Source organism: Sinohyriopsis cumingii, chromosome 4 (genome assembly GCF_028554795.1).
Source record: "Sinohyriopsis cumingii isolate HCF-2022 chromosome 4, ASM2855479v2, whole genome shotgun sequence".
Lineage (NCBI taxonomy): Eukaryota > Metazoa > Mollusca > Bivalvia > Unionida > Unionidae > Sinohyriopsis > Sinohyriopsis cumingii.
Window position 1 is genome coordinate 18,424,101 of NC_142964.1, and position 18,530 is coordinate 18,442,630.

An 18,530-nucleotide genomic window follows, 5' to 3' on the forward strand; every position below is an offset into this window, starting at 1 on the left:
TCATACATAATTAGAAAGAGAAACCCTTATTCAGAAATCAGTATAGACCATGTATGTCTCACTGTCTGCTTATCTTTTTGTTACAAAATACTGTACAAGTGTTTCTTCAATTTTGTCATGTGGTCAACTTTTAGTTGATCATGTGACTTCAGTCCAGAAGTAATTCCTCTGATGAAGTCTTTGTGATAAGGTTGAAAGCTAAGGAGTCACAACTTATTATGCTACAGAAATTTATCTGTTCTTAGTTTCACAGACTGCAAATTGCTGTGTCAGGTAATAATATTCATTCTGTAAGGTTAGATGAGTCTCCTCCATGATGATGGAAGGTTCAGTGATTGTGGGCTGGTAATCTTTTATCAGGCTTTGGAAACGTATGTTAATCCCAAAAAGGAAATAAGCACTTTAGTAATTCCAGTGAATATTTCAAATTAACACGTCTGTAAATTCTGATCACTGATGGATTCCCAGAGGCTGACCTTAAAAAGGAATGTATTACTACTTTTACCAAATCCCTATTTATACACATTTTCACTTGACATAGATGTGAGCAATTCCAGTGGAGAATTCCAATCTCATCGTAAAAAGACTGAGTCCAGAATGTTCCAAACTCAAATCCTATATAAACATACTATTTAAAACTTACAGTCATAGACAAACAAAAGGTATAAAATATATAAACTTTCTGTTTACAACTAACCATTATCTTAAAGTACAAACTACAATTGTTGGATAAATGTTACGCACACAAAAATATACACACATACATATTCCAGCTAATGGAAAGTGTAACACAAATGTATGTACTTAATCTATCTTAGCTCAGCAAATAAAGGATCATCAAATATGCAACAACATTTGTGATTGGTTTGAATCTTTAAACTTGCCGTGTTCCTTGAGCTAAATTTAGCTAAAAAAAGCAAATGGCACATGCCCTTTTCTTGAACATGCCTTAGAGGAAGCATAATACTAGATCATAGTTATTAAACATATTAGTCCAAAAATGAGGAATTCTAGTTCACTATGTTGGTATATTGACAAAACATGAAAATTCATGAATCTTGTTTCTTTTAGGATTCATCCAAGCTGCAGGTAGTATGGATCATGATTACTTATTCAGATAATGACTAGCACACACATTAGAATTAGTGTGGCCTTGAATTAATAGCCGTGTCTTGACACTCATGAGGATTAGTGTTGCCTTGAACCAATAGCAATGTCCTGACACTCGTGAGGATAAGTGTGGCCTTGAATTAATAGCAGTCTCCTGACTCATGGGGATTAGTGTGGCCTTGAATTAATAACAATGTCCTAACACTCATGAGAATTAGTGTGACCTTGAACTAATAGCAGTGTCCTGACTCCTGACGATAGAATTAGTGTGGCCTTGAATTAATAACAATGTCCTGACACTCATGAGAATTAGCGTGGCCTTGAATTAATAACAATGTCCTGACACTCATGAGAATTAGTGTGACCTTGAACCAATAAGTGTCCTGACACTTGTGCGCATTAGTGTGACCTTGAACTAATAGCAGTGTCCTGACTCCTGACGATAGAATTAGTGTGGCCTTGAATTAATAACAATGTCCTGACACTCACGAGAATTAGCGTGGCCTTGAATTAATAACAGTGTCCTGACACTCATGAGAATTAGTGTGACCTTGAACCAATAAGTGTCCTGACACTTGTGCGCATTAGTGTGACCTTGAACCAATAGCAGTATCCTGACACATGTGAATTAGTGTGGCCCTTCAATGAATAGGAATGCCTTGACACTTGGCTCCAGAATTATGAGGATAGTAGAGTGACAGTTTTGTGATAAAATGTAAATATAAGTAATTCCATTATAATTGTTAACATGATTTTTTAATAATTCTATTGGTTGCCCAACTGGGCTTTCATATTGGAAAATATGGTTGCCTGGCATTAATTTTTTTTTGTCTTGCTCTTCCAGGCAATGGAATGTTCTTCCCCTGATTGTATTTGTGCTAATTCCATAAACATGCATAAGTTTTTGAAACTCATTAAATTAGGCCCATGTTTTATGGACAATTTTTAAAAACTGATGGAGATAATTCCTATTGTTTGAAATTTCATCAGTTGATATACAAGTATTGATAAAGTTACAAAGTTTATCTTACATACATGAGAGAAGGATATAAGTGTTTTACAATGGAAGTCATATAATGACTTGACTTAGATATTTGATTCGTGAAAATAATCCAGGCTTAAATTTCAGACCACTAGAAGACCAAAATTAATATTTATAGTCTTATACATTATTTGGCAGACCTTCAAAACGAAGTCAAAACACTCGAAGAAGAAGAGAGACAGAAAGAAAATGACACTAAAAAGTTGGGTGAAACCTTAAAAATAGTAATTGAAAACTTTGATAAACTCCTTGAGATTGCTCAAGCAAAGAAAATTAGTTCTTGGAGTGGAAACAAAAGCAGATGGGATCAAGGTGGTATTGAAAGGAACTGTGATGGTGAGCATAAACTAGGAAGTTATAGTGGTAACCAAGCAGATTGTAAAAGCAATCATGAAATGAGAAGTTTTCAAGATGTTATGACTTCGTTAGAAAGTGGTCAATGGCAAAATAATATTAGCCCTGTGAATGATTCGAGTGGAAAATTTACAGAAAATGATCATTTAGCTGATGGGAAGAATATGGACCATGCAGACATTAGAGACAAAAAATGCCAAAACACCAACATTGGTCCCGAACCAGATCATTCAGTCCATAGAAGTTTGCAAGGTGAAGAACACCAAGCAGCTCAAGTCCAGGAGACTGAAAATCAGCAAACAGAGAAGAGAAATGAGCTAGTAGAACAGTCAACAAATCAACAAACTGAGAAGAGAAATGAGCTAATAGACCAGTCAACAAATCAGCAAACTGAGAAGAGAAATGAGCTTGTAGACCAGTCAACAAACCTGCCAACAGAGAATAGAAATGAGCTAGTGGAACAGTCAACACATCAACAAACTGAGAAGAGAAATGAGCTTGTAGATCAGTCAACAAATCTGCAAACAGAGAAGAGAAATGAGCTAGTGGAACATTCAACAAATCAGCAAACTGAGAAGAGAAATGAGCTTGTAGACCAGTCAACAAATCTGCAAAATGTTGGAAGTTTAACAGAGGGTGTGGCTCACTCACAACATTCAAGGTCATCTGGAGAGAGGTATAGTAAGTCAGTAGCAGTCTGTAGCTGTCATCATTGCTGTAGATGGTATCATTGCTTCTTATATGAAATTTTTTATCCACATGGTTAGAATGGCCAAGTAAATACTATTCTGACTAAATATTACAATATTATTTACGATTCAGCCATATATTACAAGTGATTACAAGTGATTATAAATAACATGAAATGAGATAGACACAACATAAATGAAAGTGTTCCCTCTTCATAATGTTGTTTATCAGTCATTGACCTGCAATATAATTGGGGGATCCTTATAATGAAGGGTATGATCACAAGGCTATGTCATAATTAGTGCATTTAAGCACAATACAACTTTAGTGAAATGAAATCTTGTTATACTTGGATCTCATGAACCAAGAATTGAAATAAGATTAGGTAGCAATGGTGTAACACAAGGTTCTCGTGAACCAACAACTAAAGTGATGTGACAAAAGATTAGGTAGCAATGATATACACAAGGTTCTAGTGAACCAAGAACTAATATGAAGTGAAATAAAATTAGTTAGCAATGAAGGTTCTCTTGAACAAAGAACTAAAATGAAGTGAAATAAGATTAGGTCGTAATGATATACACAAGGTTCTAGTGAACCAAGAACTAATATGAAGTGAAATAAAATTAGTTAGCAATGAAGGTTCTCTTGAACAAAGAACTAAAATGAAGTGAAATAAGATTAGGTCGTAATGATATACACAAGGTTCTAATGAACCAAGAACTAATATGAAGTGAAATAAAATTAGTTAGCAATGATACAACACAGTATGACAGATTAAAGGGAATTGTTGTTGTTGTTGTTGTTGTAGGGTTTAACGCCATTTTTCAGCACATGATAGGCTATACATGGCAGCCAGTATTAATGGTGGAGGAAGAACCCGGGAAAACCCCCGGAAAGAACCACCGACCCATGACAAGCTACTGACAAGCTTTCACACATACCCACATTGGCTGAATCCGAGACTTGAACCCACGCAGACAGAGGTGAGATGGCAGTGATCTGTAACGGAGAGCGCTTTAGACCAATCGGCCACTTGGGGCCCCCAATGGGAATTGTAACCATACTGGATTATAAAGTAGCTGCTCATGGTATGATGCCTCATGGGATTGTTATGCCATGTACAGTATAGCTCACACAGTTTTTAGGAACCCCACATAATATCACTTTGGGGATGGAGAGAGAGTGTACAGGATTAAGAAAAATACTTTCACCATCCTTCCACACATGCTGTGGTGGCAAGTGGAGAATTGCTCTGCACACCACATGTTCTCTAGGAGTTGTGGATGACCACTGCAGAGTGGACATACTCTCTATCAATTGGGTGTGGTTTACAGTATATGACCCTTGCAAGCACAGACATGCCAACATTTACGGTAATAAAAGTGGGACTGTTGGTTATTTAAAGTGGGAGACTGGGTTTCTAAAGTGGAATTATCTCACACACTTGCTCCCAACACTTATAATCTATATAATGACATTTTTTTCTCTAAAGTTACTCTTTTTCAGAAATCATAATCGTACAATGTAAGACATTAACCCTGATATTTATATTTTGGGGGCTGGCCCCCAAAATATAAATATTAGGGTGTTGATGTATTGCATAGTAGAACTACAGAAAACAATAACCTTATTGTGCATATATATATATATATATATATATATATACACACACATCATCTCTTGTTTAAAATAATGTGGTTTTTCACATTTACCCAGACATTTTATCATTAGTTATGTGAGTGGAATTCTTGCAATGCTTTTCAACATCATTTTTTTTCCCCACGAAAGATTCAGAAGTCAGAATTGCAAAATACACAAAATGCATATTGGTTACCTTTTTTGCTTTTCACAGTTTGCCTGTGCAGAATTAAATTTACAAATTTATTTTTTCTTTCCATCTGGTTGATAGAGCTGTAAACAGGTACACAGGTACTTCGATACCTGCTCATTGATAATAACCTGAGTAACAAAAGGAGCCACCTGGTACCCGTTTACAATATACAAGTTTTCTAACAGCTCAGGTGGCCCCATAAGTCCCTGGCTTGTAAAGACAGCACCCATTTTCTCTTTAAGTTGACAATCTTTTTCATGAAGCCATGAATGTAATACACATACTTATTCAATGCCAAGTAGAGTTCTGCCTCTTCCAGTAAATGATTTACCTAGATCTCTTAGCTATGTTCCAACATGACAACCCTTTGGTTGAGTCGCAAGTGAAGCTTTCTTATTGGCAAGTAACAGAGGGTAGTTATTTGAATTTGCTGCACAACTGATGCATGTTCAGTTGCAACATTTAATAGATTTCACTGTTGGATCAAAATGTTGCTTATGAAGCCCAAGCTCAGTCTTTGCTTAAGCTCCTGCATATTACAGTAAGGCCAAGGAAATGGAGTCAGACGATATATACAATGACTAGACAATGATGATTTACTAGACGTTGATGGAATATTTCAAAACTTTATCAGAAAATTAGAATGAAGTCTTTGAATTTGTACTGGATGACATCATATAGTAACATTTACAGGACACTGAACTAAAAGATGTGGACTTAACTTTCATTGGCTATTTGTAAGATGTGTGGAATTAACATATTATGGATACTGTGAATTGGATCATTCTGAACTATTTTTATACCGCTATGTGACCTATATGACAAAAGCAAGATATTTTGATTGGTCCGTGCGAGTAATGTCCTGTTACTTCCTATTGACTTGGACAGATTTGTAAAATACGAAAAAACCCTGAAATATTTAAATTCGTTTATAGTTTGTCCTGTTACTTCCTATTGACTTGGACAGATTTGTAAAATACGAAAAAACCCTGAAATATTTAAATTCGTTTATAGTTTGTCCTGTTACTTCCTGTACTCAGAAATGTGAGAGGAAAAAAAAGCTATTTCGATATGTTGATGATGATTGCTCTGTTACTTTATGTCGACTCGGAACGACTGAAAAATATCTTTCATGTGTTGTTTTTTAATCGGGATAATTTCACTTTGCTTTGGACTGTTGTGTTTTCTACACACAGTCAGGAGACTCCCATTTAGATTGGGAGAGTTGGCATGTCTTCAAGCATGCTTTTTAGGGGTTCATGGAGAAAGAGAGGCACCAGTTTATCTACATTATAATAAGATGATTCATAATTCTGAGGAGGATAATGTAATATATAATGCCAAATCAAATATTAGATGATATTGTAATGAGAAAAACCCATGGGTAGTAATTTTCATCTAACCTAATCTTTGTTTTATTAAAGTTTGTTTGATTTTAAATGTTAGCGGGTTGTGTAGCACCGTCTAGCATCTTAGTTTTTGGGTCATGAGATTCCGCCTGGGTGTATATGTGTGCCAACTGTTGCTGCAATGGTGGTGTGTTATGAAGCATTATTGTGTGAAGACATACTCTTGCAAGTGAAGCAGTACAACCACCCACTGCAGCAAGCACATTTGGTTGTAGTTTAATGGACAAGAAAGGGCAAGGCAGGAGAATTTAAAATTTCATCGACCAGGATACAGGCACTACAAGGCACATCCAGGAAATGCAGAAATCTTGCGACAGTACACATTTTAACTGAAGACATTTCTTCTCTCAACATTTTGCACTTTCTCTCTCTCTCTCTTTCGATCTTGATTGAGAAACAATGTGCAATGATGATTTTCTCAAGGGCACAGTCAGCAATACATTCAGTGACTCAGCTATCCACACAGTAACTCAGCAACCCAGTTAACAATACAGTCAATGACTCAGCAACACAGTTGGCAAGTCAGTGACTCAGTCGATGATCCAGCGACTCAGTCAACAACACGCTTGGTGGCCACAGGGTACCCAGTTGACAACTCAGCGACTCAGTTGGCGGCACAATCAGCAAAAAGAAGCTGGGAATAAGATGGTATCCCACTGGGGTAAAAATCTGTCGCACTCTGGAGCACCAGCATTCAGACAGATACAACGGGATATCACCTATCCTATAGAACCCAAGATAGCAAGACTCAGGGTAGTGTAGCAGTCTGGGAGTTTCTGCTACAATATTAAAATAGTTGCAATGCCTTGAAAACTGTACAAATACTACTGTACATGTTTTCATTTAGGAAAGGCTGATTGACATCATTTGCAACAAATTGGCTTTTTTACTTTATTCAGAGAAATCAGAACAAAATGTATGCACTGACTTGATGAGACTTTGTTGAGCTTCTCTTTAACAGTATAAATTTATCATACTGTTTAGCAGTATAAATTTATCATACTGTTTAGCAGTATAAATTTATCATACTCTTTAACAGTATAAATTTATCATACTGTTTAAATATGAAAAGTAATTATCTGAAGTATGAATATTTAAATTCCAAATGACAGCTGTGTCTGTTTAAAAAAAAAAAAAAACACAACAAAACAGAGAGCACTGAATTTACACTTGAATGTGAACCACATGTTTAGTCCTTAAACAGTTATGTCCCAGGCATGAAGCTGAATTATACATGTACACAGTTATGAACTAGTTCAGTTCTGACTGCATTTATACAGTAAGGGATTGGGCATTTCATTTATGGGACAAAAAGGGATTGGTCATTTAATTTATGGGACAATACTGTTCTGTCTGATTGAGGTTTTATATTGTTTCAGATAAAATTTGAAATGGGATTGTGTCTATTGTATAGTACAAATCAGAACAAAACAATTGTTTTCAAGCACATATCCCGCCCTTTAGAATCTGAAATGGTTTATCCCTAATAAAGACGTGGCTTCAGTCGATGTTCAGTAGAAATAAAGGCAGTGACCACTGTAATTACTGTTATAAAATGTTAGCACCAGAAGATGATGTTAATTTCTGCTTGGAATAGTTGGATTTCTAATTTAAGGCCCTTTGTCTTGGTGCATTGTTCTTAGCAGCTCAAATTGTTGTTGCATCATTAACAATGTAAATTTTAGTAATTGTTCCTAATTAATCTGACCTCATTTGTTGTAATGAATAATAAATTGAAAACTTGTCAACTTAGATGTTGAGAGATTTTAATTTCCAACAGATTTATGGCATTCTTCGTGGATGTCTCCACATTTATCATTCATTTATGTTAATGAGAATTTGTGTGTGCAATAGCTAACAGAAGTTTGGCAATTGTTCCTAATTAATCTAACTTCAACACATTGTTGAAATCAACATAAATATGTTATATTGTCTATTTTATGATTTTCAACAAATTTGAGGCATACTGCTTGGATATCTCCACATGTATCATATTATTTATTCATTCTCATAAGAAGAAATATAAAAGCAAAGTTTTTATCATCATAGGAAATCTGATCTTGTGGAAATGATGTGTCAGTAACTTTATCATAATACAGATCAAAGACTTTTAATTATTTCAATGCAGTTTCCTGTTTATGACTGTTGGAACATTTAGCTATTGAGACAAAACAACATGCAAACTAATTGCTATGGTATACTGCTTTGCCGCTAAAATGTGTGAATTTGAAGACATAGGATTGGTTTATTCTCTCTCTCTCTCTCTCATTAATGGCTAGTTGTGCCTGTGAAGTTCTCTTTACACAACCATGTGGATGCCTTTTATTGCTCTTGTTCTCCTTCCCTCCCCTTCTCTCTTCCCTTCCCTTCTCTCTTCCCTCCCCATTCTCTCTTCCCTCCCCATTCTCTCCCTCTCCTATTGGATGAAATGATGCATGTTAAATTTACATTTTATGCACTTAATTATTAAGATTATTTTGCATCTTTACTTTAATTTAAACCATTTTATTTTGTATTAATTACCAAATGGTCACAAATCATCCCCAATGCATGTAGGCTTACATGTACTTTTTGAAGACAGATGATCATGTCCAATCTAAGAATATAGCACATCAAAAGCCTCAACATGGCTTGTTTCTCCTTGCCACTAGCTCATTCGTTTTTTGTGCAAACTGATGCCCAAAAAGCAGAACAGAATTTCTTCAGCAAGTTTGTTTTCTTTGCCATTATGTTGATAATAAACAAGGTACTTGGGGTTGCTTGAACAATGCATATTGTTGAATCTTTCAGTACAAGGCTGTTTTTGTTGTTTGATTCATACAATAAGAAAAATCATTGATGGAAAGAAGAACTTGTGAACTAATCATGATAGCTTTTTACATTTTTTTAAATTATGTCTTCATTGTCTGCCATTCCTAACATCGGTCATATCACCTGAGTAGTGGTTATTTGTTAACAATGTGGGATAGAGAGCTTGAAATAAGATAATAAATTCTTGTGGAAAATGGACTTGTACCGAGCTATTTGCAAATTATAAACTTATCCAACCATTTGTTATTAACAATGAGACATTCAGCTCTCAATCATTCAGCTCTCTCCCAAGCTGAAATTTACATTTTCAGATGCTAATATTTTATGACAGTGTTGACAATATTCACTGCTTTATTTCTGCTGAACATTCACTGAAATCTTAATTAGGGAGAGGCTGTTTAATTTTCTGAGGGGTGATGCTTGCTTGCAAACATTTCTTCTGCTCTGATTTGTTTTATAAAAAGGACACCATGCTATTCCATTTCTTACTTGAATGAAACAACAAAAAATATCCCAGTTGGAAAGAAAAATCTAGCCCCATCAATTAAATGGCCATTCCCGTACAGTATGTGTGTAGTCTATCTTTAGTCTTGTGACTGAGTCATTACACCACTCCCTTGATAACTCGTGCCCTGATAACTCGCAAACCTGCTTATAACACGAGGTCAGGCGTGGATCCCATTTTCTAAACCAGAAAATACCCCAAAAATTGATCTCTATTTGTTGAACTTGAAGAAAATCATGATTAAAATTGGTAGTGGAAACTTTGATGTATCGCTCGTTTTACCATCAAAAACAGTACATAGGACCTGGAAATTTTATTCAACACTAAGAAATATAAAATTTAAAAATTGGTCATACAATTTTTTACATTTTCTTTCCAAGCGACATTCCTAGTACACTGCATTTAATGATATGTAAGGAAATTTTGATCAATGAAAATGTCATTTACGCCAAGTGGAGGCAGTACTTTAATAAATAAATACAAATTAAATATTTTTTTCTCAACTAAAATTTGTATTCTGGTTCTCTTTTTTAGTTCCTTTTAAGTGTAATCATCATAAATGCAATGTGTCCTCTTGTAATTAAATGTATAATGCGTCAATCTACCATAACAGCTATGTCCATGAGCATTTCTCTGAGAACCTAATTAAGTGCCGATCAAGTTTTGATAACTGACTTATGGAAGTATTATATTGTTACACTGAATTAAAAGCTGGCCTCCTTTGTATTATCAAGTGAATTATATCTTTTGAATCAAATAAAGGAGGTGGAATAAAAGAAAAGTTAAAAGGCATGAAAATCCTACAAACTTAAAATCTAGCGGCCCCGGTCATATGTCGGGTGAACTCACTTCATTTGATCAATCGAACACTTATAAATGATTTTGTGCCTGTAACATAAACTACCTTAACTTAACCGACTCTTTCATAACTGTGATCAAAGATAAGGCAGCCAAGCGAAATGAATACTTTGTAAAATAAAGAGCTTGATTTCACAGATATGGACCATTGTGGGCAAGTGAGTTTCAGAGAATTATTTTGAATTGGCACTTAGAGATATCCTCAAGGATGATAAGAAGTTTCATTATTACTTCCAATGAAATCACGACATCAATATTTACTAAATTGAACAATACAGAAATTGAGTTTTGATGTAGACAACTGTCTTACGAAATAAATGTCATGTTTTTGAAAAAAAAGAATCTTGTTTGGTGGTGTATCAACAGTTAGTCTAGTTCCTTGTTTTATGGCCTCCCGATTTGGCAGTATAATATTAAACACCACAATGGGAACCAGACTCATCAAGAAGACAAAAAGCAGTGATGTAATACACAGATTTTTTGCGTACACGTGATGGTTGTTGAAATCAGTTGGAATGGTCTTTTATATGGAAATAAATATTATTTAAACAGAATAATGAAGAACTTCTTTAGAAAAAGCGTGTTATTAATTATTAACAATGTGATTGTAAAATGAGGATTCAGTCAATAAACAGCCCAGTTCCCTAACACCACTCTCCCCCAGACTTATCGATATCAAAGCGATTTTATTTTCCTTTTTGGAGGTCCTTTGGTAAATTGCGCATCACTTATAGTGCAGTCTATGTTTGTGGACCCCGTTGTGTGCAAGTTATCGAGGGAGAGGTGTATGTGGTTCATATTTAAGTGTCTATTCAGAATTTTCTGTTGTTTTTATTGATTTTTGTTAAACAGAAGTGGCTGTCAACTGGAATTTAATTGTACACACCTTTGAGGATTACTTTTCATGCTTTGACAGCAAGACAGATTTACACTGTTCAGATCCAAATAGGGTGCCTCTTGTCTAGTCAGTATATTAGTTTAGATATCTTTCAGTAAAGTAAAGGTGTAAAGATATTGCAAAAGAAGTCAACCAAACTTCTACAGAAGTACACAGTATATAAGACTTTTTATATTTTTGTTCTTATTGTCCCAGTATGGCTGATAGTAATTAAGTTCATTTGATTCTTGAAATGGTATGTGATTGTAAATCATGCATGACGTCTATTTCTTTCTATGGGTGGTCTTCATTCATTGGCTGTTCAAATGTCAATCAGTAAAGTCAACCAGACCCTCCACAGTGGAGATGGCATAGGCATGACGGCCAAGGCATAGTGATGATTTGCAGGTATTTATCACCCTGTTGCAGAATGTTATTGAGTGAAAGTGGAGAGGATTAAGTCTCCCGCCACAATGTGTGAGGCCTCTAAAAATTGCATGAGCTGTACTATAAACATGCACATCATTTCAGCTTCAGTTGTTTTGGCAGTTGCAGCAAAATGCCATAGTTATTAGAGGCAATACAATGTTCAATTTATTTTAGGTATTACAGTACTATTGTTATTGTTAGCATTACAGTGCCATAATTATTTTAGCCATTACAGTGCCATTGTTATTGTAGGCATTACAATACCATAGTTTTTTAGACATTACAGTACCATATCTATTTTAGGCCTTTCAGTACCATAGTTATTTTAGGCATTACAGTACCATAGTTATTTTAGGCAATACAGTACCATAGTTAATTTTGGCATTACAGTACCATAGTTGTTGTAGGCATTACATTGCAATAGTTATTGTAGGCATTACAGTACATAGTTATTGTAGGCATCATAGTACCATGGTTATTTTGGCAATGTACAATTTTAAATGACTTTATCGTTCTCTTTTTTTGTATGTATGAATAATATTGTTACAACATAAGAGCATTCATGTATGTTCAACAGGAAGTATAGAAGATTGCAAATAATGGGTTAAAGGAATATGGTTATGGGGTGGGATGGAGTTGGTGGGTAGATAAAAGCAATATTAATCATATTTTATGGAAAGGATCAACACCTTTTAGACATGCTGAGGGATTTTTGCCAAATATCAGATGCTTACTCAACATGATGAAAAGGGTACACAGTATATCTCTAAATGCAGTTACCAGAACTTTTATCTTTCAATGTGCAAGGCCAGTAAGTATTGTGCTATCAGATTGGAAAGATATGTCTGTTAAGACACCACTAAATTCCTGCACTCTGACAAATTATAAAAATGTCAATAGTTATCAGACAACTACATTTATATCCATCAGACAAAAAGATTTCATTTAATTTTTATTTTTGAACATTTTATTTTTATGCAGACATACAATTGTAATATTGTTATCAATGACATATAGAAACATGCAAGTTACTTGTAGGTTGGTGGATGAATCATTGTGGTCATGGGGATTCTAGGTGTGCTCTTTCACATTATTATCTGAAGATAAAGTTGTAAATTCCAACTTTTATATCTTTGTTGTCTGTAGTAGGTCAGTGTCTTCAGTTCATGCTTCCAGAGGTGCTGATTCTGTAACTGCCTCAGTATCAGAGATCTATGAAATCCAAACTCCAGGACTGCAACAGACAATCAACCAATTGACCAAAGTTTCAAGTTCAGATAAAAACAGTGACAGAGAACTGAAAGTGGAAATTACTGGAGACAACTTCCAGGAAGCTGTACAGCCATTACCAGATGCCAAAGTTAGAGATACAGTGGAAAACATTTGTTTAGAAAATGGTTCAATAAAGAATCCAAATTTCCAAAGAAAAAGACAAAGTTCTGTGAGCAAGGAAAGTCTGCAACATCAGCAGTTTGATGAAAGGAGGAAGGATGGTCCTATGGGTACAACTCCTGCATCCACAGGTATGAAAAATCAAGATCCAGAGGTAAACTATGGTATTGATATTACTTTGGTTCTCTACTAGTCCTGTAGTCAAGACTTTACTGGTAATTTGATTTATGTACTAGTCCTGTAGTCAAGACTTTACAGGTAATTTGATTTATGTACTAGTTCTGTAGTCAAGACTTTACTGGTAATTTGCTATATGTACTAGTCCTATAGTATAGTCAGTACCTTATTCTTTATTTGCTATATGTATTAGACCTATCATCATGATCATCATCAAACCCTTAACCCAAGAGGTCATTGGGGCACCACAGTTGACTTTACAACCAATTCTCTCCATCTTTCCCTATTCTATACTGCCGTTTGGGAATCTCCAAATCCCATGCCTGTCCACTCCTCAATGTTGTCTTCCCACCTCTTTTTCTGTGTGCCTCTTCTTCTGTTTCATCGTGCTGTGCCTTGCAACTTTGTTTTTTCCAGTCCAGATGATCTTGAGACATGACTGTACCACTTCAGTTTACGCTTTTTTACAGTGGTCAAGAGGTCTTCATTGGATCTGACGGCTCATTGGATCCTGTTGTGGACTTCTTCATTGGTTATATGGTCAGTGTATGAGATGCTGAAGATCTTGTGGTAGCATCTCATTTTGAAGGTTTGAATCCTTCTTTATAGATCTGATGTGAACGTCCATGTTTCACAAGCATAGAAAAAGATGTATATGACAATGAAGCACCTCAGCCTTATTTTGGAACCAAAAGCAATGTTGGTCTCAACCTTGTTGTTGTTGCTGTTGTCTGGGCAATCCTGCAAAGTAGTTCTGGTTTGGAGCCCTCATCTGTGATGATCGATCCCAAGTATTTGAAACTTGTGACTCTTTCCAGCTTTTGTCCACAGACCTTTATTTCTGCACTGATGCTGTTGGTGTTGTTTGTCATCAGTTGTTGTTTTGTTTTTTTTCACTAATCTCCATACCATATGCTGTGGAGGTAGTGTTGATACGCTCAACCAAGTCAGCTAGTTCTTTTTCGTCTCCTGCCAACTCATCTATATCATCTGTGAAGCGAAGGTTGGTGATTGTTCTTCCTCCGATGCTGACAGTGCTCTTGTGGTCTACCAAGGCAAACTCCATGATCCTTTCCATTGATGAGGACAGCAATGTTGGCTTTGTCATAGAGGTGCTCAACAACCTGCACCAGGTTTGAACTGATGTTGTACATCTTCATAGTTGCCCATAAGGCCACATGCCATACTCCTTCAAAGGCCTTTTTGAAATCTATAAAGACATGGTATAGATTTTGCTGATGCTGAAGGTATTTCTTGCCAAGGAGTCAAAGATAGAAGACTTGTTCTATGGTGCTCCTTCCTGCTTGGAAGCCTACCTGCTCTTCAGCAATAATTTTCTCTGCTTGAGGATTTAGTCTGTTGAGAATTATTTTCAGCATGACTTTGATTGGGTGACTGATGAGACTGATGGTTCTGTTGTTTTGGCATAGCTGTAGGTTTCCTTTCTTGGGGAGCACGATGACCAAGGATTGAGTCCATGTGGTGAGCCATTCTCCTATCTGCCATATCTTGTTGCAGATTGTTCTCAGGACTGTGACTACCTCTTCTCCTCCTGCTTGAATGAGCTCTGCTGTTATGTTGTCAATGCCATCTGACTTTCCTGTCTTTAGTGAGACAATTGCAATTTCTACTTCTTCATGAAGAATGGGGTTATCATCAATTTCTTTTGTCTGAGAGCAATTAGTTCTGCTGGATCTCCTGGGGTCTTATGATTGTATAATTCTGAGCAGTTTTCTGTCCATCACTTGAGGATCTCTTGATCTTCTGTGAGGCATTTTCCTTCTAGGGTGAGTTGTCAATGACATCTTGCAGTTGGTTGTAAAAATTCTCCAGCTCATTATCATCTTAGTTAGATGTGGGTGCATAGGCCTTATGATTATGATGTTGAAGGGAGTCACCTTCAGGTGGATGGTAATGAGCCTGCTTGAGACTGGGCAGCAACCCATAATGCTGTTCACAATGCCCTTGTAGACAAGAAATGCAGACACCATGGTTGTGTTTGTCTCCTCTTCTGCTGAAGTAGAGTTTATGCCCTTCATCTGTTTTTATTTTACCTAAGTATTTCCAGCGCACTGTGCAGAGACCAATAATGTTCCAGTTGTACCTCTCCAATTCGTGTGTAAGTTCATTCAACTTTCCCACAGCCCTCAGTGTTCTAACATTCCATGAACATATGATGATGTTGTCTCTTCCATCATGTTGGTAGTGGGGGCACCAGTAGCATACCTGGTGTGCAGCGGAAGGCACAGTCTTTGTTGACCAGGGCTGTGACCGATCCAGTATGGAAGAATTGGTAGTTGTCATTGTCTTTAGGTGATGTGTTGGGGGCAATATACAGCCTGGAGGAGCCCATCCCTCTCCTGACTGGATGACCACAGCTGAAATCAACTGATATTGTGTGGCATGCCCTGGCACATGAGCACATGGTCATTGAACCCATCTTGGAGCCATTCCACCCTGGCTGTTGACTTCATTGAGGAAGACTTCTGCCCATTGATGCTGTACTATCATCACACTATTTTACCCATAGTTGGGAGACTCGTGTGGGCGGGATCTTCTTATTCCATCCCATACGGATCCAATGGACCTGTACCACTGCCCAGATTAGACCTATATATATTCTAAATTCTTAAGATCTTGGAATGCTTAGAGATTTGCAAATGAATTTGTTTCAACACTTAGATGTAAAACTTTTGGGACTGAGCAAAGTTCTGATTGAAGTCAGCTTTTGTGTACCTTATCTTTTCACTTGTTTGTAAAGCCCAACTGCAACAACATAGACCCTGGTATGCTGTCTCATAATGTGCTGGCAGATCTTGTGTTGTTTTATTTTACTGATTATTCCTATCAAACTGCATTGATCCAGATCTATCAGTGCAATATATGTCAGCAGATCTGGATCTATACAGTTTGCAATTTTACCTGACTTATAAGTGAGTGTATATGTTAATCTATATATATGACCTTTAATACTATGCAATATCATTTCCTGTTTAAAACAATTTGTTTTAATTAACAACAATCATTGGTGCTTGTTGAACCAGGACTTACTTTGAAACAGTAACAAATGATTATGTTAAAGTAAAAATCTACTTTATTGTGAAAGAAACTCTATTACACAAGTAGCATATAATTTATCATTGCTGTACTGAAGGTGGTAATCAACGTGTCCTTGTTGGTATTGTCAGCATTGAGGATGGTGAGCAGTATAAATTTCCCACCAATCATTGCCCGGAAGGCTTTTGCTACTTTGTAATCATTCAGTTTCTTGAGATCAAATTTTATTCTTGTGTAGCTGTCTTTCTTGATCTTCTTTAGATGTAGCCTTGAAGGTCATCATTGCCAGATCATGGTCACTTCCTATGTCCGCTCTAGGAAAGCTTCTATTGTTGGCGATGTTTACACTTGACTGTAGGTGCCTCTTCAACATGATGTAGTTGATCTGACTGTGATGGTCTCCTCTTGGACTGTGCCATGTCCATCTTCTGGATACTTTGTGTTGGCCAAAGGTGTTTGCCAGCATAAGGATGTTGTAGTTAGTGAATTCCTCTTATTCATCTGTGTATTGTAGCAGTGCCCACATGTTCCTTTCCAGTTAATGCAAGTGTCCTCGCCTATCTTGGCATTCCAATCGCCTTGCATAACCTAAATGTCTTTCTTTGGTGTTTTATCCACATCATCTTGTAGCTGGTCATAGAAGTCTTCCACATTTGCGTCATCATAGTCTGATGTTGGTACATATCCCTGTACTATTGTGATATTGAATGGAGTTGCCCTGAAGCAGATGGTGCTGAGCTGGTTGGAGACTGGCTGACATACCATGTCAGTACTCACTCTGTCCTTGTGTACAAGGAGCCCAACTTCCTGCTCATGTTTGTATTCTGTGCCACTGAAGTAGAGTTTGTGGCCCTCCAAAGTTGTTTCTCCAATGTTCTTCCATCGTATCTCACAGAGTCCTAGGATGTTCCAGCAGTATCTGTTCATTTCATATGTAAGCTCCTCAAACATTCCTGTTGCTCTCAGTGTTCTCACATTCCAGGTGCCAATGATGATGTTGTTCCTCGCATGAATCTTGCTGCTCTGAGCATCAGTCATATACTTTCCACCTCTGCCATGATGCATGATGGAAGGCGTGGCCCTCGTTGAACCTCGTGACGACCGAGCCAGTATGGGATGGGTAATGGTTGTCATTTTTTGTGTGGTGTGTCTAGAGCAGCTGCCACCTGGTGGAGCCCAACCCTCTCCATCCTTGAACACCACCTTCAATACGGCAATGAGTGAAACAGCCAGCGAGATACTTGGTAGACATCACCCAGTCAAGAAGTCCTGGATCACAGCTGAGGTCCTGAACCTGTGTGACAAGAGGAGGGAACTGAAGAAAAAGAATGATACAGAAGGGACAGCACAGTCAAGGCAGTTAACCGGGAAGTCAAGAAAAGCATGAAAAAAGTAAAAGAGAACTGGATGGAAGAACATACCAACTGGTCCAAGTTCTAACAAACACAAAACAATGGTGGGTTACCTCCTTACAGGACAAAGCCAGAAACTGCCTCACAGAAGAAAAAGATGTTCTGGAAAGATGGACACAGAACTTTACAACCACCGAGTCACAATAGATCCAGAGGTACTGAACATCCCTCCAGCAACTAACAACAACAACAACCCTATCCTACGTGAAGAAGTAGAAGCCGCAGTGAGATCGCTGAAAAAGATGAAGTCAGCAGGAGTGGACAACATCCCAGCAAAATTAATCTAAGCTGGGGAGAAGCAATGATTAGCACCCTCACAAACATCTGCAACAAGATCTGGCAAACAGGAGTATGGCCATTGCCGTGGACCCAATCACTGATCATCACCCTCCCCAAGAAAAGCAACTTGCAGCAGTGTCAAAACCATCATACAATCAGTCTTATAAGCCATCCAAGCAAAGTCATGTTAAGGATACTGCTGAACAGACTAAAGCTCCAGGCTGAAAAGATCATTGCCAAGGAGCAAGCAGGGTTCATAGCAGGGTGCAGCACAGCAGAACAGATCTTCATCCT

General features: G+C 37.0%; 1 protein-coding gene across 5 annotated transcripts in view; it reads left to right on the top strand.

Moving 5' to 3' along the window:
* The window catches only part of LOC149800705 (uncharacterized), a 133,764-nt gene that overhangs the window by 47,406 nt on the left and 67,828 nt on the right, over positions 1 to 18,530 (top strand). For 4 of the 5 annotated variants that reach the window (XM_089954748.1, XM_089954747.1, XM_089954746.1 and 1 more), the window contains 2 exons: positions 2,291 to 3,182; positions 13,066 to 13,442. In XM_089954748.1, coding sequence (XP_089810874.1) covers positions 2,291 to 3,182; positions 13,066 to 13,442 — 1,269 coding nt within the window. The remainder of the gene's footprint in view (positions 1 to 2,290; positions 3,183 to 13,065; positions 13,443 to 18,530) is intronic. The other variant, XM_089954750.1, reaches the window with a different exon arrangement.